This window comes from Trichosurus vulpecula, chromosome 2, assembly GCF_011100635.1.
Source record: "Trichosurus vulpecula isolate mTriVul1 chromosome 2, mTriVul1.pri, whole genome shotgun sequence".
In the NCBI taxonomy this organism is placed as follows: domain Eukaryota; kingdom Metazoa; phylum Chordata; class Mammalia; order Diprotodontia; family Phalangeridae; genus Trichosurus; species Trichosurus vulpecula.
The window spans coordinates 284,319,185-284,344,773 of record NC_050574.1 but is presented as its reverse complement, the minus strand read 5'-3'; the positions used below and the strand labels follow the sequence as shown (position 1 = coordinate 284,344,773).

The 25,589-nt window shown below is 34.7% G+C and overlaps 1 protein-coding gene across 1 annotated transcript in view; it reads right to left on the bottom strand.

The window, feature by feature from the left end:
• The window catches only part of LRP1B (LDL receptor related protein 1B), a 2,306,513-nt gene that overhangs the window by 95,788 nt on the left and 2,185,136 nt on the right, over positions 1-25,589 (bottom strand). Inside the window, exons 80-83 of the mRNA XM_036744555.1 lie at positions 19,961-20,077; positions 17,609-17,782; positions 11,838-11,963; positions 3,718-3,882 (exon numbers count right to left, since the gene is read on the bottom strand). Coding sequence (XP_036600450.1) covers positions 3,718-3,882; positions 11,838-11,963; positions 17,609-17,782; positions 19,961-20,077 — 582 coding nt within the window. The remainder of the gene's footprint in view (positions 1-3,717; positions 3,883-11,837; positions 11,964-17,608; positions 17,783-19,960; positions 20,078-25,589) is intronic.

Below are 25,589 nucleotides of genomic sequence, written 5' to 3'. Positions count from 1 at the left end.
CCCATATATATTATTTTATTTATTTAAAAAACACTCCAAGATGGAATCCATAGGCTTCACTAGACTGCCAAAGGAGTCAGTGACACACCAAAAAAATCCTATAAACCCCTGGATTAGATGATCTTGATGAATTCTTCCAGACCTAAATCCCATGACCCTAGTTTAGAGGAGTCCGATTTTTAGTGAAGATGGCTAACATTAACATTCTAGGGCTTACCTTACCTCAAGGGGTATTAGGACAAATATCCTAGTCCTAGCATTGGATGATACCCAAGAAATGGTCTTCTCTCCTGACTTCTTTTTCATTCCCCAATTTACTTTGACGTATCTTATCCTAAAGTGTGGTGCAACAGAAGTGGCAGCAGTAGCACCATCATAGAGGAGCTTCCTTTCTTAATCTGCCTATGTTATAAGATTTATTTCTTCCTGTAAAAAGTATTTTATTCTTCTTCCCCTACTTGCTCCACCAATGGCATAAATTTTCATTCTCTCATCATACTTCGAGGATTGTGTTTCCATTGCCAGTGGTGATGGTAGAACTAATGTGTGAGAGATTTTCTTTCAGTCTTTCTTTTCTTTATCTTCTTTCTTTAATTCATTACCCAAGTACTGATTGCTTAATTACTGTATGCCTAACTATACCAACACATTACCTGGTCAGTAATGCTATTTCTAACTCTTCCCTATCCTATGGATATGGAAGAAGTGGATAGAGTGCTGGGCCTAGAGTCAGGAAGGCACAAGTTCAAATCTAACCTCAGACACTTACTAGCTGTGTGACCCTGGGCAAGTCACTTAACCTTGTCTGACTCCATTTCCTCATCTGTAAAATGAGCTAGAGAAGGAAATGGCAAACCATTCTAGTATCTCTCCCAAGAAAACCCCAAATGGGCAATATGGTCCATGAAGTCATGAAGAGTCAAACATGACCGAACAACTGAACAACAACAATATTAGGAACAGGGGCTAGGTTCTGGGAGAACAGAAAAGCCTCCTTCCTCTCTTCCCTACCCCCAATTTAACAGGCCTTATTTTAATTCATTTGTGTTCTACTCTCATAGGCTTATTTTGATATGAATTTTTTTAAAAAAGAAAGTCCATAAAAATACTAGAAGGTTAGGAATATATTGCAAATTTATTTTTTCTATTTGTACAGTTTGTAATGAGGTGATGGAAGCATTAAACCTTTCACTAGTTTCAAATTATTCTTGTCAAATGCCCAGTTTATTGTGTATCCTCCTAAGAAAGGTTTATGAAATTGAACTACATGGACCCTTGTTGATGTTTTCAATATATTCAATTATTTCCCTTTGCTCTTGCCATTGTATATGAAACTAGGTACGTATCTTTTGTGATAATTTATTGTTAATGGTAATTACTGCAAAACTAACACCTTGTGTAGCAGGAAACTTTCATTCCTACATAAGAAATTTTAATTATGTCTCTCAGATGTGTGCTTTTAATTAACTGGTGACATTTTCTTTGTTCAATTATTATAGTTCCATACAACTGTCATAAACTTATAAATTTTAATTAAAGCTGCCCCAAACCCTAGTTATATAGTGTCCACATAGGAATTTGCCAAAAGGCTTAACTGTAAGTAAACCAACAATGAATAAATCCATGAATTGCCACTGGGATTTGTTTAACAAATTAACATTTGTGTGCAGATAATGAGGTTCTACAACCTATAATACTGAACAATGCTTTTATGAAATCACAATTTAAAAAGTGAAAAATGCTTTCCAAATGACTTAATTGCCTATCACATTATTATTAATTATTAGATGATAGAAAAGCATAAAATACACATGCATCAACCTACCCTATAGTTGGTTTCCTTATGTGCACTCATTTCTTTTATAATTTTCATATGCCAAGGGATTTTAAGTACATTTCCAGAATACATTTATTCAACTCTGTAACTCAAAAATTCTGAAACCCAGTTAGAATTTAACATGGAAAATTATTATGGGAATTAAGTAGGTTCTTTAGAGATTAAAATTAAAGAAAGTAATTTAGATTATGCACTATACCATTTCCATATACCATTACTCATAACAGATTCACTTTAAAAATATTATAGTGTTTATATCTCTAGCCATGGGTTTAGAGATTGATTTCTTCCAATAAGTAGATTTATTCTAGGTCCTGGTTACATGGGTAAACTTGTAGGGTTCGTTTCTGATTGAGGGCCATGGATTGAGTGTTGGACTAGATGGCCTCTGAGGTCCTTTCTAGTTTTAACTCTCATTATGTGATTGGATTAGTGGTGTAATGGGAAAAAAGGACTAGATTTGAAGTAAGGAAACCTAGGCCTCAGTTCCTCAGCTATACAATGAAGGCATTTGACTAGATGAGCTCTAAGATTCCTTCTAGCTCTAATTCTGGATTGCAAGCAATTAATATGATTTAAAAATTTGGAAAACTAAAAGAGACAAATTATTCCTCAAATTCTAATGATTTTGGTGGTAAAAAGAAAATTGATTGACCATCTAGAGATTCTCTTAGCACTCAACTTATATGAAATCTTGTATATATGATCACGACCTGAGAAAGATTACCTCCTTGGGAGAAATAGTTATGCTCCTTAAAATAAAAATGTGGGTTCCCTTCACTTTGCATGTGTTACTTTGTCATAGTTTGTTAATTGCATATCAAATAAAGGATGTCTACAATCCAATTCAAGTAACAGATGTCTCCAACAGCATCATAAAACATACCCAGTCTGTACTTTACCTACAACTTATTCTGTACTGAATAAAAACATTTGTAATGACTTTTTAAAAAAATTCATTTTACTGGTTCATTTGAACTCTAAGCCTTCTTTTACTGAGGTATTAAGCTCTACCAATTAATTATAGGTCAACTAAAATTATAGAAAACACACATTAGAGCGCACTATTTGAAGACTGTGGATTTTTTATGAAAAAAATACCTATTTGGCTCTTTGGGTGAGTTGTGCATTATAAGAAATAGAAGATACTTTTACATTTTAAGTATGGATCTGTGATTTCATTGGGATTTCTCAGTGAAGCACTTCCATCTATCAATACAGACTGACCCTTTCTACGAAAGCTGTAGTCTTAGAAAGTTGTGTACAGCACTGACAGGTTATGGAACTTGCCCAACATTACAGAGTCAGTGTCTGTTAAAGGCAAGTCTTGAATCCAAGTTTTCCTGCCTTCATTACCAGCTTTATACTACGCTGTCTTGCCTCTCTTATGAGTAAAAAAAGAAATCATAATTTTCTATTCAATTATTTTCCCTTAAGCAATGGTTTTGGGAAACATGTATAATAGCTAAAACTTATCTGTCTGATATAGACATATGTGCAGTATAACTTGGCATGTATTAATGTTCTATTTCTCAAATGTGGGATTTGATATAGTATGTTAAATGGTAATTTCTTCACAATTTTGTATTAGCATTAAGATTAAACAACTTCCTGATAAATTCTCAAGCTATTATCAGAGTATAATTAAGTTACAATCATGATCAATTTTTAGTTTAATTTCATTATTATATGATTTAAATTTCCATAGACTGAGGTAGCGACCAAGGCAGTAAATTAAATTAATTTCAGTTGTCCAAATTAGATATCATGTTTGGAATAATCTGTTCTTATAACAGGGTCAAGAATTATAATCTACTTCAAATATGTAACATTCTCTGTAGGGTTTTCACTAATAGGAAAAAGATGAAGATAATACTTACCAAGAGCAGATGATATGCAAGTTCCTCCATTCTGACAGTAGTTGGTACAATGGTTGATTTCACATCTTTCTCCAGAATAACTGGGCCAACAATGACATCTTAGGTCTCCCTTCTCATTTATAATGCATCTTCCTCCATTTTCACAAGTCAATTTACATGAATCATCTATTTAAAAAACACACATACAAAGATATGGTTCACGGAATGAGAAAAGATATCCGGTAATTAAAAAATTCCACAAGTAGGGCTTTGATTTTGTTTTGATTAATTAAATTAATTGATAAATTATTTGGCCATAAGACAAAAATGGAATAAAAGTTTTGTTTGTTTTTTTAATCAGAAAACTAAATATAGTGGGTATTCGGGTAGACTACATTGATATTCAACCTAGAGAAGAGAGGACACAGAGAGCACAGGATAGTTGTCTCTAAATAACTGAAAGACTGTCATGTGGAAGAAAGAATACTTTGTTTTATGACTTTAGTACTAGAACCACAGGTTAAGACATTCTAGGCATAATATTTTCAGTTCAATATATAAAAAAGTGACCATTAGAGAAAAAAATAGAATCAATTGAATTTTGAGATTCTGAGTTCCCTGTCTTAAAAGGTATTCTAAGAAAGTCTGAAGGACTACTTGTAAGGGATTTTGTGAATGGCTGCATGCTTTGGACATGAATTTGGACTAAGTGACCACTGAGGGCCCTTTCAAAGCTAAGAACCTATAATTGTAAGAGTAGTTATATATACAAAAGCAATTCTTTAATCTTTTCATTTGCTTTTATTTTGCAGCCCTATCATTTATTAAAATGTTAAGGAAAGAAAATATGATGATTTTTCAAGATAAAAGGTTTTCTAACCTTGATAAATTATTCAAGAATAGGATAGACTATCTCATCAACAGCTAGCAATTAATAAAGGCAGAGAAAAATCAACAGAAAATACTGTAATGACATATGACTATTTCAAGTATATTCAATGACAAGTTTAATGAAAGAGAAGATATTTAAAAGATTTTTTTGAGACTAATTGCTTGTCATTAAGATTGATCTATTATGAGAGAAAAGTTAATAGAGCTATATAAATAGGATAACCTTTACATAAAGCAATACTGCCAATTGGCAAATCAGAACCCTAGACATGGAGTCAGGAGATCTGAGTGCAAATCCCACCTCATGCTCATTAGCTCTGTTAATGTGAATAAGGCAATTAACTATTCTGAACTTTGGTTTTCTCATCTGGAAAGTAGAGATAATCACATTTCCATTCCCTGCTTCACAGGGTTGTATGATCATAGAGCTAGAATTAGAATGGATCACCAAAGTCAACTAGCCCAATCCCCTCAACTGTACAGAAAAGAAAATTAAAGTGACTTGTGAAATGTCAAAAATGCAGGTGGGAGCCATGTGCCTTAGAAACTTTAAAGTACTATAGAAACATGTATTATTAAATTTGTTTTTGTTGTTTTTCAGTCATTTCAGTTATGTGTGACTCTTTGTGACCCCATTTGGGATTTTGTTGGCAAAACTACTGTAATGGTTTGTTATTTCCTTTCCAGTTCATTTTACAGATGAGGAAACTGAGGCAAACAGGGTTAAGTGATTTGCCTGGGGTCACACAACTAGTAAGCATCTGAAGCTGGATGAACTCAGGTCTTCCTGACTCCAGGCTCAGTGCTCTATACTCTACACCACCTAGCTAATCTATTATTATATCTGTAATTAAAAATTTTGAAAAAAAACTAGGACTATTTTAAATGACTTCAACATCCATGCTGACAATATAGTTTCAGGGAATTCTTTTACCTGTACTTGCAAAGTGAGTATCGGAAATTTAGAGAGAACATAGAACTTTGAGTCAGAATAAAACAACTAATCCATAAGAATTTATTAAGAATTAAATCTGTGCCAGGCACATAGAGCTGGCTTTGGTTCTTGGTAGAGCTACTGGTACAGCTAGGTACTAGCTATGTGACCCTGTGCAAGTCCCTTCCCCTTCTTAGATTCACTTTTATTATATGTAAAGAGAGGATATTAATACCTATTCTAGTACTAGTACAAATACTGTTATATAGCTTTCTAAAATTCATGGAGCACTTTACATGAATAACCATATTTGAACTTCATCAACCCATGTGAGATAGATGGTGCAGATATCACCATTTTTACAAGTGAGGGAAAGTGAAATTCGGTGACTTATCCATAGCCAGTTTATATCAGAAGTGAGATTTAAATCCAGGGCTTTCTGACCTCATGTCCAACATTCCATCCACAATGTCATGTATCTTACAGCATGGGACATGTTATGCTGATAAAAAGGGATAAGGAAAGCAAAACTCTATCAAGTGTAAAGATTGTTTTTTGTACTCCTCCGACTGTCACTACCTTGGTGCAAGCCCTTATCATCTCACACCAGAACTACTGCAACAGCATGCGGGGTAGTCTCCCTGTCTTGTCTCTTTCCACTCCAGTCCATCCTCCACTCAACTATCAGTTTTCTAAATAACAGATCTAACCATGTCATTCCCCTAACCAATCAACTTCAGTGGTTCCCTGTTACCTCCAGAATTAAATATAAACACCTCTAGCTTTCAAAGTTCTTCATAACCTGCCCTCATAGTCATGATAATAAGCTTTAAGATCATAAATAGCTTTAGAAAGAAATTTATTGGGTCATTTGGCAGAAGAGAGAGCTGGAAGAAGATGTGGCTCCTTGTCCAGTCTCTATGAGGTTCCATTATACATATAGTGTAAGGACATTTGCCTACTTGGCCACAGGTAGGCAGAAGTTAGTCTCTAGAGAAGGGCAGTTTGAGCTGTATATCAGCAGATAAGTCAATTTAATTTGGGGAACCCGAAACATAAGCTTTGGGTGGAACTCAAAACAGGAGCTTTGGGTAGATCCAAAATAATACTTAACAAGCCTGGAGTGGGCTCTAAGTATTCCTTACAGCAATTTCAAGAGCTTTTTTAAGGTCAGCCTGACCTCTACAGTAAGCTTTTGAGTTAGACAACTTTCTAGCCACATCAAGCAAGGTTCAAGCAATTTTAATAAATGATAAATAATATTGTCCCCATAGCCTCTTTCTGCCTTTCCAGACCTCTTATTCCCTTCAACATACCCCATGATTTAGTGACACTGATCTCCTTGCTGTTTCTCCCACAAGACACCGCATCTCTTGACTCCAGGCATGTTCATTGGCTGCCCCCCAATCCTGGAATGCTCTCCCTCCTCATCTTCACCTCCTGGCTTAACTTGCTTCCTTCGAGTCCCAGCTAAAATTCTTCCTTCTACGGGAAGCCTTTCTAGATCCCCTTATATCTAGTGACTTCCCTTTGTTGATTATTTCCAATTTATCCTTTATTTAGCCTGTCTGTAAATAGTTGTTTGTATGCCGTCTCCTCCATTAGACTGTGATTGTCTTGAGAACCTGATCTGTCTGGTGTCTTTTTTAAATCCTCTGCACTTTAGAACAGTGTTGTGTCCCACTCTTCATGACCCTGAGGACAACATCACACCAATATTGTCCATGGGAGTATTTTGGCAAAGATACAGGTATGGTTCACTGTTTTTTTTCCTTAGTGGATTGAGGCAAACAGAAGTTAAATTACTTGCCCAGAGTCACATAGCTAGTAAGTGTCTGAGGCCGGATTTGAACTCAAGTCTTCCTGACTCCAGGTTCAGCACCCTGCCTACTGAGCCACCTAGCTGCTTCTATACTGCACATATGAGGTGCTTGATAAATGTCTGTCGCATGACTGACTCAATATAAACAAAGTAATAATATTAGTAACAATTCAAACTATTTAGGAACACATTGGCAGAAAACTGGAAATCCTATTCTGATGATGTTATTGAGTATAGTCATCATTTGGAGCAATTTGCATTCAGTTTGATTCAGGAAAATAATTGGTTGGACCTGTTCTCCAAATTGTGCTGCTGCCATGTTTGTAGCCATGAACTATAATGCTTTCTCTGAAGGAAGTTGACGTAGTCTGATGGAAAATAAAAAAAAAGCATTTGGTAGAAAATCAGTAGCTTACGTCTTCTGCTAAAGTCAGGCATGTACATATGAGTAGAATTCAATGTGCTTGAACAATTAGCTTTGATTCTTATTCATTGCAACGTATCTATAAAACTCTGTGCATGACAGAGGCATTAGAAATAAATGTACATATTAATGATTTTCACCGAATCTAATTGTTTAATTTATTGATGCTACTCAACACACAGAAAGGCTATTTCTAGCATCACGATGGAAGATGGTTTTGAGAATTGCAAACAACTGTCTATCAGCTCACCCCGCTACACAGGGGGACTGTGGTAACTGTTAGGACCAGAGATCATGTTCACTATAGTTGGAATTGTTCTTTTGTTGGATTTATAAATGGAGATTCTTTACAAATATCTGTTCATATCATTCATGAACAAAGAAGGATGCCAATTGTCCTGCTATGTAGATGTGTAAAGTTTTTTTGTTTTTTTTTCATAATGAGCAAATCTATGACAAGTATTTTGTCTCTTTACCTAACCTGCATCATCTAACTCATGGGGAGAATAAAGCCAATTGAGAACCATATTTTGCTGAGTAAGTCACAAAGACAGGGATATCCACTGAAGCAGTAATATATTAATATTGTAAAAGTTAATATTCATCACATGTTTCTAACGTATCTCGTAAGAAATTATCTAATGTGCAATAACTACTGGGCTGTTTAAAAGGGAAACATTTTAGAGCTAGGGTATTATTATCCATGTTGGTATTATAATTAAGGAAGCATTCATATTTAACTCTAGTTTTGTGATATTGAACGGTAGTGAAGTTTAAAATTTCTACATGTTGGTCCATGTGCTCTTCTATGATATGTAACATTAAGCAAAGGGAAATTTTAAAATATAGCACTGTCTGATGAAATGAAAGTGGCATTATATTCATCTGCAAACTGCAGTAATACTCCTATGATGAAAAAACAAGGTTGCTTTTGTCAATAACCAAATTACCCCCAAAGATCAGTTCCAGCAATTATAATCAACTCTACGAGAGAACAGATGAACGCTTTTCTAAGAATGAGTAAAATTTGAAATTCAAATTTCTTCCAGGAGGATTAGTAGTATTCAATGGGCTAATCAGCTAACAATAGCAACTAGAGAAAGGTAAGTGATTATAATGAGCTGTAAAACTTGGTTATATAAAATTTTAATGACAGAAAAATTAATTTCTATTGATCTGTGCCATCAATAATCCTAAAATTCACATGCTTTGATTTTAAATTTAAGATGTCCAAGCTCTGTCTCTTATAAAAAAATCACATGGGTAAAAGCCCATTCCACTCACTGAAGATTGACAAATTTAGTATTTTCTTTAATGGCAAGCATGAGCTTTGAGGCATCTGAGCTATGTTCTGGCTACTCTACCAATTAGGAAAGTTGCTCTAAATCACTCATTCTATTAATCTGACATTCAGACATTCTAACTCCTCAGCCTCAACAGTGACAGTAAAGCACCCAAATTGGAACCGGATGTGTGCGTGCGTGTGTGTGTGTGTGTGTGTGTGTGTGTGTGTGTGTGTGTGTAGGGAGATAAATGTTTCTTCTTTTTACCTATTTCATAGTGACAGAAAGAGCTTTGTCAGAGGTAATATAATGAATGTGGAAGCTCAGAGACACAGTGGATAGAGTGCTGGGCCTGCCCAGAGTCAGGAAGACTCTTCTTCCTGAGTTCAAATCTGGTCTGTGTGACCCTGGGCAAGTCACTTAACCCTATTTGCCTCAGTTTCTTCATTTGTAAAATGAGCTGGAGAAGGAAATGACAAATCATTCCAGTATCTTGGTCAAGAAAACCCCAAATGGGGTCACGAAGAGTCAGACAAAACTGAAATGTCTGAACAACAAATATAACAAATATGTCTAACATTAAGAATCATTATCATTATTATTAAGAGCAAGCATTTGTTAAATACCTCTAGCTATGTTTGGTAAAAGCTATATGCAAATACCATTTGCTAAGTCACAATCATATTTTCAATGCTCCACAGAATCTTGCTATTGAAAACAACTATAGTGAATGCTTTTAAGAAGTAAAAAATCCTTTTATAATATAACTAATAATGCTTTATATTTAATACTTTCCTAAATTTGGTCTTTCCTAAAGTGGCTAAAATTTGAAGTGGTATGAAACAATGATGATCATTTTCCACAGAATACTAAACCCCTTGCTTGATTAAGGGGAAACGCTGGTATTCCTTTAAGAATTCTTGGGGAAGAGCATTGCCAGTCCTTCTATTAATGTGGAAGTATAACTACCTGTACCACTTAACTAGAAGCCTTGGGAATTTCAGAATAACCCACTGAGGTTTCTTCCAACACTGATATATTATGACCACCAACTATTGGTCATCTAACTTCTGTCTGAAGACACCTAGTGAGAAGGAACTCACTGCTTTCCAAGGCATACCATTTATCTTTTAGAGAGCTATAACTGTTAGTCAATTTCCTTTCTATCAAACCTAAATCTGTCTACTTTACCTACCACTACTCTCAGTTCTGCCTTCTGGGGTCAAGCAGACCAAATCTAATTCCCCTTTCATATCACAGCCCATAAAATCTCGAAATCCTCTCATGCTGTTCCATCCAAGCTTCTCTTCTCTGAAGTAAACATACCTGGTTCCTTCAACTAAACTTACAATAGCAGGTTCTGTAGTTCTTTTATCATCCTTTTGGCCATTTTCTGGACACATTTCCAGTGATAATGTCTTTCTAAAATTCAGTCCCCAGACCTGAACACTGTTTGAGTCTAAGAAGAGTGCTCGCATTTTTGGCTACCAAGTTACCTTGTTGAATCGTACAGAATCTTTACAATCCACTAAAACCCCAAAAATGTTTCCAGGGGAACAGTTGTCAAGTCATGCCTCCATAATCTTATATTACTGAAGTTTGTTTTTTTTTTAACTTCAGTATAAGACTACATTTATCTATAGAAAATTTCATCTTCTTTAATTCTGACCTTTGGGACAGCCTCTTTAGATTTTCTTGGATTTAGACTCTGTCATCTAACATGTAAGTTATACCTCCTCCCAAGCTTTGTGTAACAAGCAAATTTATCAAATATCCCATCTGTACTGGAGATCTCCTTCAAAGTTGACATATGCCCATTATTGGCTTCTTGTTGTCCCTGGTCATTCAACTAGTTCAAAATCTACCTACAGGTAGTGCTTTTTAGCCCATTTACCTCCTTTATTTTTTCTCACAAACATGAACAATTTTGTAAAAACAATGTTTATGCTTCAAGTCTGTATGCTCCTAGGAATTTTCTTTCACTGATTGGAAATGACGAAGATCTCAGAACTGTGCCATTCAAAAATTTGTCATCTGTAAAGCATCCTTTGTCATTATTCCATCAATACCAGAAGCATTCTTTGAATAGTGTATTAAGATCCAGAATACACAGCATCTCTCATTTTCTTGCTATCCAGGTCATAACTTTTACACTATCTGAATTATACTCTATTCTTACTCACCCCATTACTCTCTGCATCACTTTAATTACTTTGACTACAAATTAAACTCTTGGTTCACACATTCTGTTCTCAGGGCAACTCATCTTACACTCCCAACAAACTGTCACAAACACCTAAAAGCTGATCTCTTGCCACCAATCAAAACACATTGTGGTCAGTGTTAAGAGAACATCTTGACACTCTTTTTTGGCCCAGAAAGAAATTAACATTTACAAGCAACTATAATTTCCCTTCTCCCCTTTGCCTTTCAGGTAAATCTTTCAGATTAGTTCTTTGACTTTACCTTCCTTACAGTCTAAAAATGAGTTTCACATAAGGGCTACTAAAACTATTTTCTTGTTCCCATTTTTGCCACTAATGCTTATAGTACATTTGTACTCATATTAGATGTGCATAAATGCCAGTTAAATAAATATGAAATGAGTTGACAGGAAATAGAAACACTGAAAAAGAAAAATTAATGTTATTAAACATCAGCACTTGAGAGCCACTCATAACAAGAATTCTCAATTGATGACTGGGTTGATGGTATTTTATTATATTTTGTTAACTCATTAATTCATCTTAAAATGCATTATTGTCCCAAAGACTACAATATACCTACCTAATAGGCTCTCATCATTGCAGGTTCCATTAATCAAGGATTTCCCTTCTGGGCATACACAGGTAGCCCCAGAAGGATTAAGTAAACAGAGGAATTCACACGTTAAATCCAAACATGGATTGGGTACTGAATGAAAACAAAATAAAACAAAATATGCATGAATATAATTACTTTAGGCTATGATAATATTTCACTGAAGATTAAATATAGCTACTTTAAATCTTTTTTTATATTTCAAAAGTTATGCTGTCCTTCATATTTCAAGAGAAAGAACTAACCCGACATCAGTGCAAAATGTACTAGTTGCTTTTTGCTATAATGGGTATGGATTTTTTCTGAGTTACCCATACTCTCTTGCTATTTTTTGTTACCAATTACAACCATTTTCAAGGCAGTTGGCTAGTGGAGCAAAGCTAACTAGCCAAATCATTTCTCTTCAGCATGAAGCTTTAACCAAATAAAATTACTTGTCACAAGTATTTGCATAGTTAAAAATCCAAATATTTTCTTCACTTAATAAGAATCAGTATATCAAAAAGTGTTTATTAGTTGAACAGAAGTTAGCAATTTTTTTTCTTTTCATAGGGATGTATTTTTTATCTGATCCTTATCCAGGTGCCTTCTGTATGTATTGCCAAATAGCTACTTGGCATGCATCCTAGATACAGGGACTCCTGCTCAGGCAAAACTGGACCAGATAATTCTGAGGCACCCCTTAGCTCTGAGATTTTTGTAATTCTATGATCCTACATAGAATGTATCTTACCAATCATTAGAATGAAGTGGAAAAGGAGCCTTGGAGGATGGCTGAATGAATGATATGCTTCCTGTTAGAAGCACTAGTCCCATAGATGTTTGGGGAAGATATTTTATGTCTGAAGGCATAATCTTTCGTATCAAAACACAGATCATAATCAATTGGCAAAAAGTGCAACATTAAAAATCACTGACTACCTCATCTCCTACTGGTTGAGAAGCAGCAAACTTTCTAATCTTCACAACAATTCTGTTTTAGGTAAGGGGTGTGTGTGTGTGTGTGTGTGTGTGTGTGTGTGTGTGTGTGTGTGTGTGATTTATTTATTGATTAATTGATTAGGGAATTCCTAATGAGGAAGTTTTCTACCATTGCAGACTAGAAACTACTCTGCAACTTCCAGTTTTAGAGAGTTGCCCTGGTAATAACTTATTTTACTGAAATTAATTTCCTTTGGTTAGTCAATAGATGCTGAATGAATGAATGAATGAAAGCATGAATGAAAAAAACACTTACTAAATAAACACTATATATTAAGCGCCATGTTAAGTACTGGGGATACAAATATAAGCTATCTGTCATTTACATCCTTTGTTTTGAATATGAATTATATTTAACCAAGGCATATATTTTTAAAACTGGGATTTTTGTTGATTCCTTTTGCTAAAATGCTTTGGGACTCTTTTATAAGGCTGCATTCAACATACTAAAAAGACATCATCTGAACTCATTTAAGACTAAAATTGAAGCCCAAGATACATGAGGAGGATAATAAAAGAACACCTAGCTTTTTCAAATGAACTTGAATCTCCAGAGGATAAGGCCTTAATCTCTTTGGTATTATTGAGTGTAAACAAAGAAAAAGAAACATTTATAGATATAATCATGTAATGCCAACAATTTTTGAGTAATTATTGAAAATGGTAGAAGTACTGGAAAATATTTGAATGAATCTTGGATAACCTTTGCCACAACTTACAAAAAGGGGAAAAGTGAATCCTGAAAACTGTACAGCAATTTGCTAACTGTTAGCAAAATTGTAGAACATATTATTAAATCTATTTTGAAGGCATCAATAACTACTGACTCACAATGCATGTTTTCTCATCTTTAGGAAATATATATGAGGTTGATCTATGTAATATATCAAGGGTATGCTTGAAGAAACATTAAAAGAACAGGCAGGCCTTCATGAATGATTTTCTATAGCAGACCACAGGTTTATAATCACAAAAATGCCTCAAATGTCCATAAAATACAAGATTTAGCTGCATTTATTGATTATGTATTATAAACAACCATTTGTTTCAGTACCGTAAAACTTTTAAATGTCCCAAGTCATTATAACAGTTTGGATGAGAGAAGGTAAGATTGACTCTAAGTGAAGAGAAGTGTTAGAAACAATAGATATTGTGGAAATTGAATTAATAAGCTTAATAATTGATTATTTTTGAAGAATGAAGGAGATGAAAGTGTTTAAGATGACTGTAAAGTTGGGATGCAGTATGGAGGTAGTATGTGGGGATAAGTAGCTAGGTCTAGAACTGAATAATGGAAAGAAAGTAGATTCTTCTGCAGATAGGTGACACAGATACTTGGCCTGAAGTCAAAAAGATCTGAATTAAATCCAGCCTCAGAAATTTACTAGCTGTGTGATCCTGGGCAAGTCATTTAATCTCTGTCTTCCTCAGTTTCCTCAACTGTGAAATGAGGACAATAATAGCACCCACTTCCCCTGGTTGTTGTGAGGATAATGTGAGATAATATTTTTAAAGTGCTTTGTACTAATACTTCAGAAAAGAAAGTGGTAACTAGGAAACACCATGGATTTATAATGAACAAGGCATGTAATTGTAAATTCATTTTGGCGGGATAAGGTGACTATGAACTGAATTATTTTTTGATAGGCCAAAATAATAGGGAGTTATAGTAAGTCTCTACTGCATCAAGGAGATTATTATTGCTCTCAAGATTCAATCACGTAGTTTCATGATGTGTTATGGACAATATAGAATATTGTTGGCTAAATAAAAGCATAGCTTTGGGTTTTTTAGACTGTTGAACATCACTGAGTCATCTCGTTCTGGTACAAGATCTCTAGTACTATGCCAAAGTTCCCTAGACTCATTATCTTGCTCAAACGTTTTATCACTTACTCAGATGAAGACAAAAAGAGTAATCTCATCAACTCTGTAGATGGTATAGAGCAAAAGGAACAGTTAATATTTTGAGTGAGAGAATCATAATTCAAAAAGATGTCAATAGGCTGGAACAATGGACCAAAAGTAACAAGCTAGATAAAAAGATAAAATCCTATAAGGTAACATATTATCCAAGAGTCCAAAATTCTATAAAATACCATAAAGTTAAAATAAATTATTTGTAAAAAGTAGGATAGACAAAAACTGGTTTGACTGTAGTTCATGTGAAAAAGGATGGAGCCTTTCAATTTTTTTTTTTTTGCTTAGGAACAAGTGGTATGATACAGCTGCCTTAAAAAAGGAGTCAAACTGCATTCATACAAGCATAATTTCTATAACAAGGAAGGAAAAACCCTCCTATACTCTGTACTCTTTACGTGTGATGCCACATTTTAAGAGGGATAATGATAAAGTAGTATTTACAGACCAGGGAAACCATTATTGCGAAAAATCTGAAAATCATGCCACACAAAGAAAGATAGAAGGAATTGGGGAAAATTACCATAGAGAAATCAAGACTAATATGAGTCATGATAGAAATCTTCATACTCTCTTGACCATCATCTGGGAGAAATAGAGTTATTTTGGGTAGCACCAGAGAACTGCACTCAGATTTACAGAGTAAAATTACAGAGAGACAGATTTTGGCTGTGTATGAGGAAAAAAAACTTTAAAGGGAGAAAGCTAATTTCTAGATTAGTTTGTACGATGAGAAACATAACATACAGAAATAAGGAAGTGATGGTCCTGCTGCATCCTGTGCCAGGAGGCCAATATCTGGAGTACTGTGTTCAGTTCTGATTGCCGTATTTTAGGAAGGGCACTCTTAAACAATGAGTGGAGAAACCAGGATGGTGAAAGGTTTGAATGAATTCCATTCTTGGAAGTTGAAAGACCTGAGAATTTTTAGATGAAAAGATCTGGGAATTTTCAGCCTAGAGAGGAAAAGACTTGGGATGGGGAGACATGAGGAGTATCTTCACATATTTTAAAGTCTGCCATGTGGAAGAGGCATTAAGTTTTTTCTTCGATCCAGAGGGATCAACTAGTAGCAGTGGACAAATACTGCAAAGAGGCAAATTAAGGTTCACCGTAAGTACAGAGTAGAATGGGTTGCTTCAGGAGATAAAGGGTTTCCCCTCATCGAGGTCTTTAAGAAAAGCCAGGACACCAATTTATCAGGTATATTGTATAGAGAATCCCTTTTCAGGTACAGGTTGGACAAGATGACTTCTAAGGTTCTGTCTAATTTTGAAATTCTATAATTCTGTAATAATTGGACATATTCAATAACATAATAGACTCTTTGAAGCACTATACTCCCTGTTACTGGAAATATTCAAGTAGACCCTGGACAAATATTTATCAAGGATGTTGTAGATGTAGAATATAGTTCTGTGCTAAGGAGAAGGTTAGACTTAAATGACCACTAAAATTAAATATTTTATGATATTAAGTTAAAATGAACTAAAATCCAAGAGTCCCCTGACCCATAGCATAGTCTTCTTGGGGGCTCCACACTTTAGGAAGGACATTTGATAAGCTGGAGCATGTTCAAAAGAGAGTGACCAAGGCCACAAGAGGATTCAAAACCATGGCTGTATGAAGATTGTTTGAAGAATCTGGGGATGTTGTCTTTTTTTGGGAAGGGATAAGAACAGATTTAGTGGAATATAATAACTGTTTTAAATAACTGAAAAATTACTGCTAGATAGGAGATATTTTTGTCTCTTCTGCTTGATTTTGATCATTAAACCTAAGAGGACTGAGTAGAAGTTATAAAGAAATATTTTTCAGATCAATATAAGAAAGAAATCGCAAATAACTAGATTGTTTTGAGAAGAGAATCTACTTTCTCAAGCAGTAATGAGCTCCTGCTACCCAAAATCTTTGAGTCAAAGTTGGATGATCACTTGTTGGGAAAATTTACTCAAGGTGGGTTTTGTACTTCAGGTTACAGTGTACCTAGCTGACCTTTTAGGCCCTTTCCAACTTGTAAAATTTTATACAATTTGGTGAACCATCTCTGCCGTATATTATTAAAGACAGGAAAATATTAAAGTAGAATTTTTGGAAATAAGGTTCATATACATGTGTATATATGTGTGTATATACTGTATATGCATATGTACACACACATATACACATACACACATATTTTAACCACCTCCAAAGCTCATATATTTATACTACTTTATATCTATGGATTGGCTTTTATCTCAGGTGAAGTCAAGCAGTGATTTACTCGTACCACAATTTATTTAGATAGTTCAAATACTTTTTCAAAATGGTCAGTAATGAATTGTACTTATTTTTTTGCTATAGACATAAAACAAAACATTATATATTTTTAGAGGCCAATTATTCATCTTTTAAAAATTTATTCATATTAAAGAAATTTTTTATTGCATGTAAGAAAGGTCAAACATTGCAAATTGTCTACATCATAAACAGTGCAATCATGATTTAAATTCTTTTACAGCAGGTATACAGAAGGCCCTAGACTTGGATTGAATGAAAATATTCATTTTCTCCATTACCTCTAGTGAATTTGCTAAGGAAGGCAAAGTCTTCTAGTTTTGCTTATTAGGCATATGGTAAGATTTGCAATTTATAAAATATGGTAGTATTATTTCACAAAAAATTTCACACAGCAATTATATTTGTTTAATCATTTTAAAGTGGGGAAATGGATTCATTTTCCTGTTCTATCTATGATTTAGAATATATCAACATTTTAAAATAAATTGTCTTGTAAAGTTTGGGACAGAGAATTGACATGTTAAATGTAGTTTTACACAAAGCAGAATACTTACAATCTTGCTGTTTATAACGATGAGAGATCAAGGCACCTTTTGTTTTATCAACATTTAAACTTAAGTATTCTACTGAGCCATGGCCAAATTTATGTACTCTGAATACACCAGTTTTAGGTCCTGCTCCATATATGTAATCTTCAAAAATATCAATTCGATGTGGATGCAAAAGTCCTAGCATAAAAAAGGAAAAAAAAAGTTAATGTGGCATTTTAAATTTCTATTAATCAATATTGCTGAATTAGTGAGTAAAACATTTTCTAAAATGCATAAATACCTTACTGCTGGTATTTTAAATCAGGTGATGCTTGCAATCTTAGCCTCAGATTTGATTGGATCAATTTTCCTCCCCTTACCTTCTAGTGCCATTAAGTTTAACCTACTATATCCATTTTAGGACACACAAACTAGTAAACAGGTTTTTAAAGTAACAATTTGAAAAACTAGACATTTTAAAAACATAAGGCTTTGAGAGAACATAACCATTATTACCTTTGTCCTTCTTTAAGGACCATTATATCCACATAATAATTTTCTAGCTATTACGAGTTCAGAAAGTAAGGAAAAGTTCAATGTTCCTCCAAAGGTTAAAATAAAAAACCAGTGTGCTGAAAAACTAAGAACTTGATGTTTTAGATTGTCTTAATAACCTTTAATTAATGACTTTAAACTTAATGATTTTAACTTCATGGCTGATTTAGCCTATTGTCAATTTCATAAAAAAGATTTTGAGTTGGTCCTGTTCCTATGCTGTAGGAGATTTTAATCTAACTGAGATAGGCAGGAAAAAGTACAACTGATATATGTATATATACATATATATTTACACAGATGGATGTACATATACATATGCATATTTGCATGTATGCCATATTGGTGTGAACATAGACCAAGTCCAGTGTTAGAAGCACTATATAACTTGTTTGGAGTGGGATTATAGGCTGCATTCACATTTCATTAAGTCAAATTTTGAGGGGGAAAAAATCAATATGGTATGTGTGTTACCTTTGTGTTTTGTCTTCAGTTAATGTTTTATTTTGCTCAATGGCCCTGAGTAGGGGGCAAAAATCATTATCTCTGTAACAAACCAAACAAGGAGATATATATGACATGGAAAACAGAAATATATGTGTGCACACTAAAGCTTAATAGATAGCATTGACTGCCCCATGTCACATTTTTTATCTTAGAAGATATGTCTGAAAAAGTAATTTAATTCACCTAACATTTATTTGATTTTTATAACTACTAACCAAATGGCAATCTTGATCTTTTCTGAAATTTTATGCAATTTTAAAGGTATCATTTAATTATATACTGTTTTGTCTTTTTAAAAAATAATAGCTGAAATGTAAGCTTATAATAAACAATATTACTCTGCTGCAGAGTTGGGAATTTTTTTCTCCCTTTCAGTCAAAGAAAATATTAAATAAAGATAAAATTTAGGGGAAAAATTTAATTTTTCCTCTTAAAATATTTATTATTCAAATCAACCGTTTAAAATTATTCACAGTGGTTCATGTTGAAATTTGTCTTAAAAAGCCCACAACAAATATTAGAATACATCCTTCACTTTCATATTACAAACAGTTAGGGAGCAGGGGAAAGTTAGATAGAGACCAAGGATACAGACAAGAAGGGAAGGAGGGGTAAGGGAAGAGAGGAAGGGAAAGGAAGAGGTGGGGCAGATGGTGAAGGCAAAGGAGAAGAGGACGGAGCTGAGGAAGGAGAAAGAAGAGGGAAGGGAGAACAAACAAAAGGAAGGGGAAAGGGAGGGAGGAAGTTGAAGGAGGAACAAGAGAAAGAGTGAAGGGACAGACCTAATAATGACCAATACTAGGCTTTGAAAATAACAACTGGCTGATTTACCACTCTTTTCTATTCTTAAATGATTGAAATTCTGAAACCTTGAGGGGCTCTATTCTAAACAGAAAAAGCCACAGAAAATCAGCATTTAATTGTTTTCTGTAATTTAGCATTATCTAACAGAAGAGTTTCACTAGATAAAGCCATCCTCTTTTGTTTGTCTTATCTAGGGCAGGAAAAACAATAAACTTCAGTTTCATTGCTCTAGAGTTGGAAGGTAACTTATAGGTCATCTAGTCTACCCTCTCAATTTATAGGTGAAAAAACGAAAGCCCAGAAATTTGTATAGCAATTTGTGCAAGGTTCCAGTAAGCCAGAATTCAAACCAGAACCTCTGAATCCAAAGCTAACACTCCTTCCACTTACCCAGGCTGCAAGATTGTGGGTATATTGCTTTTGAAGAATTTAGGTCCATACAAGTTCTTATGAACTAGGATTCTGTCTAATTTGGTTTCAAAACACAAATAATGGAAACATTCTACAAACCTTGTTTGCTGCTCACAGAAACTACTGAATCCGAGCCATCAAAAAGAACACTGCCAATGACAGATAGCTCAAAGTCAGCCCAATATATGCGTTGACTGAACTGATCAACAGCCAGCCCTGCAAAATAAACATACAAGAACAAATGAAGAAATGTATCTGAAATAATTTTAGAAAGTAGTGCTCTTTCCCACCCTGCCTCCCAAACATCCATTTCTAACTATGAATGACAGTATTCCCTTAGGCATCATAGAATTAGATTTTCCATCTGTCTCCTTGTACAGTGGAATTTAGAAAGCTTTGATTCATTCAATGCTTCACACATAGGCACACATTTTAAATATTTATCCCTTTGCCTGACTAGCAGTAGCCAACAAACTAGCGCAAGACTGATAAAATGGTCATCTCTAGAATATCAATTTTCCTTCATATCTACTTATTACTTATGACTTCATTTTTACCATCTTGGTGATGATAAAGGAACTATAATGTTTCTATTTTATCTGTAAAATAAATATCAGAACCTATTATACAACTTATTACAGAAATATAGGGAGGATTTATGATTTTGTTGGTGAGGGGAGCTGTTGATATGAGAATTTCCTGAGGTATATAGCGGTTAGGTGAATTGCCCTGATTCACACAACTTAGAAGTCTCACAGGTGGGATATGAACTCTGGCCTTTCTGGCTCTATCATTCATGATAGAAAATAATAGCTTTTGAATTGGTTCCCTTTTGGATATCATTAATCAGCATCTAATTGCCCCAAATCACACTGAAAAGGCCTAGTGTCATCCACAAAGTACAGATCTCCAAGAGTAGTTTTATAGTGGTACTCAAGTGTACATTTTGTGGTTTAATACCAAAGAACAGACATATCATACTGAAGAGAGTCCATATCAAGAACAAGCTGAACAGCCAAGTGGTCAGTGAAGGTCCTTGTTCAACTGCAATCATCAACTTGTTGAAATTAGCTTTTAAAAAACTCAAAAACTTTTAGTGGCTCTCAATGGCAGTATCCCCAATGGTACACAAACTTCTCTGTCTGCCATTTAAATCCTTTACAACTTGACTCAAGCCTGCCTTGTGAGGTTGATTACTCAGTGAAACTGCTCGTCTTGCTACTTCTCACCCATTCCATGTCCTCTACTTTTACGCCTTGGCAGAGGCTGCTTCTCATGCCTGGAGTACAGTCCCCTCTCAGCTTCCTCTCTCAGACTCTCTAATCTCAGTCAAAGGTGAGCGTAAGCATCACCTCCTGTGCAAGGACTTTATGTTCCACAGTTGTCTATGACCCTGTGGAATTAGTTTTTATTTGTTTCATATGCATCATTTATTTATTTATTTATTTATTTATTCATTCATTCATTCATTCATTCATTCATTCATTCATTCATTCATTTATTTATTTATTTATATGTGTAGTTCCTATTTCCTCTGAAAGATGGTAAGCTCCTTGAGGGTAGGGACTGTTTCCTTTTTTTTTGTTTTTGAATTTCTAGCATTTAATGCAGCACCTGGCTCATAGAAGATGCTTAATAAATGCTTACTGATTGACTGATTTTATTTGAAATAGGCATCATATTTGCATTATAGCTTGTCATGCTAGTTAGTGACTGATACCTTGATGGAATTGTTAAAAGTGTATGTGAATTTCACACTCCTGAATTTTATAATAGGGACCTAATCTCAAATATCTCCACAAAATGTCAATCATAGTTGAGAAATAGAATTGCATTTAAGCTACTGATTACCTACCTAGCTTTTATGGTAGATGTGACAATAATTTCCCAATTCATTTTTCTATTCATCCTTTCCTTTCATGGGTGTTATTAGCCTTTAGCTATGATACACAACTACTTTGAATATATTAGACAGTGAAGGCCACCAAACATGGCAACTAACCAACAGAAACATTTGGTATACAGTCATAATTTGTCTACTCAACAAAGGCACTATGCTAATAGGTATTCCTTAGTTTCTTTCAATTGTGTCTCCACATACAAGTTTTCTCCTACAAGAGAATACAAGCCTGTTGAGAGTAGGGCTCATTTTACTTTTGTCTTTGGATCTTTAGCATCTAGCATGCATAGTGTCTGGCACATGGATGTGTTCTTATTAAAAGCTTTTTGATTGATTATAGGGAAGGCCCCTGGTTCTTCAATTGCACTGAAAATTATAGTAGAAAAAATTGTAATTGAATCCTTTTCTCAGTATGCAGAAAGAGTTAAAAATAGCCAATATAAATCATTTCTTTTTCTAAGAATCTAGTATGACATTCAGATATACTGCCTAACCAGCCTCATAATAATAATTTGATAGGTAAACCAACTGGTTTATGTTTTATTGGTAATTGTTTAGTGATTAATTGCCACTTAGAGACATATTCAAAGTGCCTTGAAGCTAAAACATGTGAATCAGAAAATGACACATTTCCTATGATTTTTATTATATTTAAGATCAGTTGTATAAGAATGGTTGAAAGTATTTTTCTTTCTAGTGAGAAATATGGAGGTCAGGGGACACAACAAAATACTATCTTAAAAAGGCTTTTTCTTTCCTTTAGAAAGAGTAAATTTACTGGTCAAAGAAGAGGTAGGGAGGGCAGCTAGGTGGCGCAGTCAGTAGAGCACTGGCCCTGGAGTCAGGAGGACCTGAGTTCAAATCCGGCCTCAGACACTTGACACAAGTACTAGCTGTGCGACCTTGGGCAAGTCACTTAACCCCAATTGCCCTGCCAAAAAGCAAAAAAAAAAAAAAAAAAAAAAAAAAAAAAAAAAAAGAAGAGGTAGGGAATCTGTTTTCTATACAGTTTAAATAGATGTATCATTTTATCAGCTTCAACAACAGAAAATAAGTTTTCAAGTGACATATATTATAATTTGACTAAAGTAGTCAAGAAATAGTCATTCATATCAACTTAGGTTATATACTGTATGACTGAATGGAACTACAACCAGTTAAAAAAAAACGCTTCTGTAACAAAGCTTTTAGATAGATGGCATTTATATTCCAAGAAAGCCACAAATCGATGACTTTGATTTTTCCTTAAGCCTTTTAATAAAAAAGATAGTCTTTTAAATTAAAAAGTTAATAAAGGAATCAACTAGGTTTTCCTGTTAGAGAGATGATAGTTAAGTTTGTGTGACGGGGAAACATCACTATTATGAACCTTTTATCTTTAAAATGAAATATCACATTTCCTTTTGTCTTTAATAAAAGTCCAATAATAGTAGAAGAGAAAGTGTTCAATCCTCACTAGTACTCATTCTTATCAGGCCTTGGAAGGATGAACATTTGCAACCAATTCAGGAAGAAGATAGAAGATTTAAAATTACATTTCATACTTGTTCTAATTGAGCACAATGAAATAATCCTTTGGAAGAAATATAGAAACTATAGCTCATTCAATTTTACTATTTCATATTACTAATAATAATTTTATAGCTATTTTTAAAAATCTTATGATGCCACCATCATTAGTTCATTTCAGTCACTTCTGTATCACTTTTGGCAGACTCTGCAATTTTCCATGATGCTTATTTTATTTTTCTTCTCCCCTTTCAATTTAAATTCCATCTCCCAACTTCCAAAAAAAGCAAAAGCAAATGTAATTAATAAAGCAAAATTTTCTGAGAAATCATTATAGGATTCAAGGGAGAATTCTTAGAGAATAGTAGAATTGCAAAAAGATGACTTAGATTCAATGACAAGGGAGGATGTAGTATGGGTGGAAAGAGCAGTGTACTTGATGCAAGACAACCTGGTGTCTGATGCTGCCATTTATGAGCTCTTTGACACTGGACATATCATTTCACCTCTCTGGGCCTCAGTTTTCCAATCTGTAATTTGAGGTTGTTGGACCAAATAATCTCCAAGTTCCTTTCCAACCTAAATAAATCTGATTATGTTAAAAAAAGTCATGGTAGCAGTAGCCCAGAAAGCTATACCAATCTTTTCATAAATTATGAGACAGAAGGAGCCTAAAAGAAATTTGAAAAAAAAGAACATGCTTTCCTATAATATGCCCACCCTCATGGTTATTACTGCTGATGCTTTTAAGAAATTGGAATCCTCCAATCCCTTTTTTTGGGGGGGGGAGGGAAGATGTGAGGGCCTTTCCCCCAATGTTTTATAAGCCTCTCCTATAGTGCCTAATATGTTAATTGAATGAATTCATGAATAAATAAACAAAACATTCTTTAAAGTTTAATCTATGATAGTCCATCAATGACCTTTTGCTTACCAAGAACAAAAGGGCTGAGGGAAAGCAATCAAGCCTGGGAACTGGATTGTTGCCAGATTCATTCTGCATTCATTCAGAAGCTGCCACCACAAATTAGATGGGTCAGAGGAGGAAACATAAACAACCTAGGGGATATTGAGGGAGGCGGTATTTGGGGATTTGGATCATACTGATGCTGTTCAGTAAATAAACATTTCTTAAGTATATTAAGACCACTGTGCTAGGTGTTAGGAGAGGTAAAAAGGTGAAATAAGACACAAGCCTTACCTGCATAGGAGGCAAAATTAAAAGATAACTATTAATCAAAGCATTACATGGCAAATACATTCAAGAGAGTTTTTGCGAGTTCTGTGGGGGAAAATTATTATGATGGGGGTGAAGAGGTAGAACAAGGAAAGAATTCTGGAGGAAGTGAAATTCCAGTTGTGTCAAGTAGCAACTCAATTACTAATAAGGGACAAGTCAAGTTAACAAGCATTGAAGTGCCAACTAGGTGTCAGGTGCATTGTTCTAAAGTGCTGAGGATACAACTAAAGGCAAAAATAACCCTTGCCCTGAAGGAACTCATAATGTAGTATGGGCAACAACCTGCTAACAAATATGTAATAGCAAGATATAAGCAGGAGAAATTGGCCACTGTCTCAGAGGGAAGGCATCAGCATTAAGAGGACCAGGAAAGACTTCTTATAGATGGCAGCATCTTAGATACGATTTGAAGGCAAAGAATGACATTCTAAGCATAGTGGATGGCATGAGCAGATTCAGATAGAAAAATTCAGAGCATATTTGGAAGCAGAGAGTTGTCTTTTTTGGTTAGAGAAAAGGGTCCATGAAGGGGAGAAATGTGAAATAAAGATAGAAAGGCTGGGTGGCATCAGATTGCAAAAAGCTTTGAATGACAAGCAAATGAGTTGATATTTCATCCAGGAATAGTTTAAGATTAAGGGGGTAAGGCATTTTTAAGGTAAAAGCTATTGATATTTGACAGTAACTGACCACAGGAGCAACCTGAGTATGGAGGCAAATGAACTTAGAGTAGAGAAAATGAAAAAAGGAAACAGAGAGAGGCCAAGGGACGAAAGGCAATGAGAAGGGTGGAGAGGAGGTTTAGTTGTGAGCCAGTGTAGAGACCTGCAAGGCCCTGCTCCTTCAATCAAATAGCCAGGGTACTATGGAGGACAAACCTCAAGAAGGCTGGACACCTCTTCGTTCCTCCCTTACTCAGAACCCTGATGCCTAGAGCCCACAGGAAAGAAGTGATTCTCAATCGAGGAGCCAATCACATATGAATTTATCATAAAAGAAATCAGTTCAATTTCATGGATTTTTCTAGTGATACTCAGCAGCACTGGAGGAATTCATTGTGGAGTCACACACTACAAAAC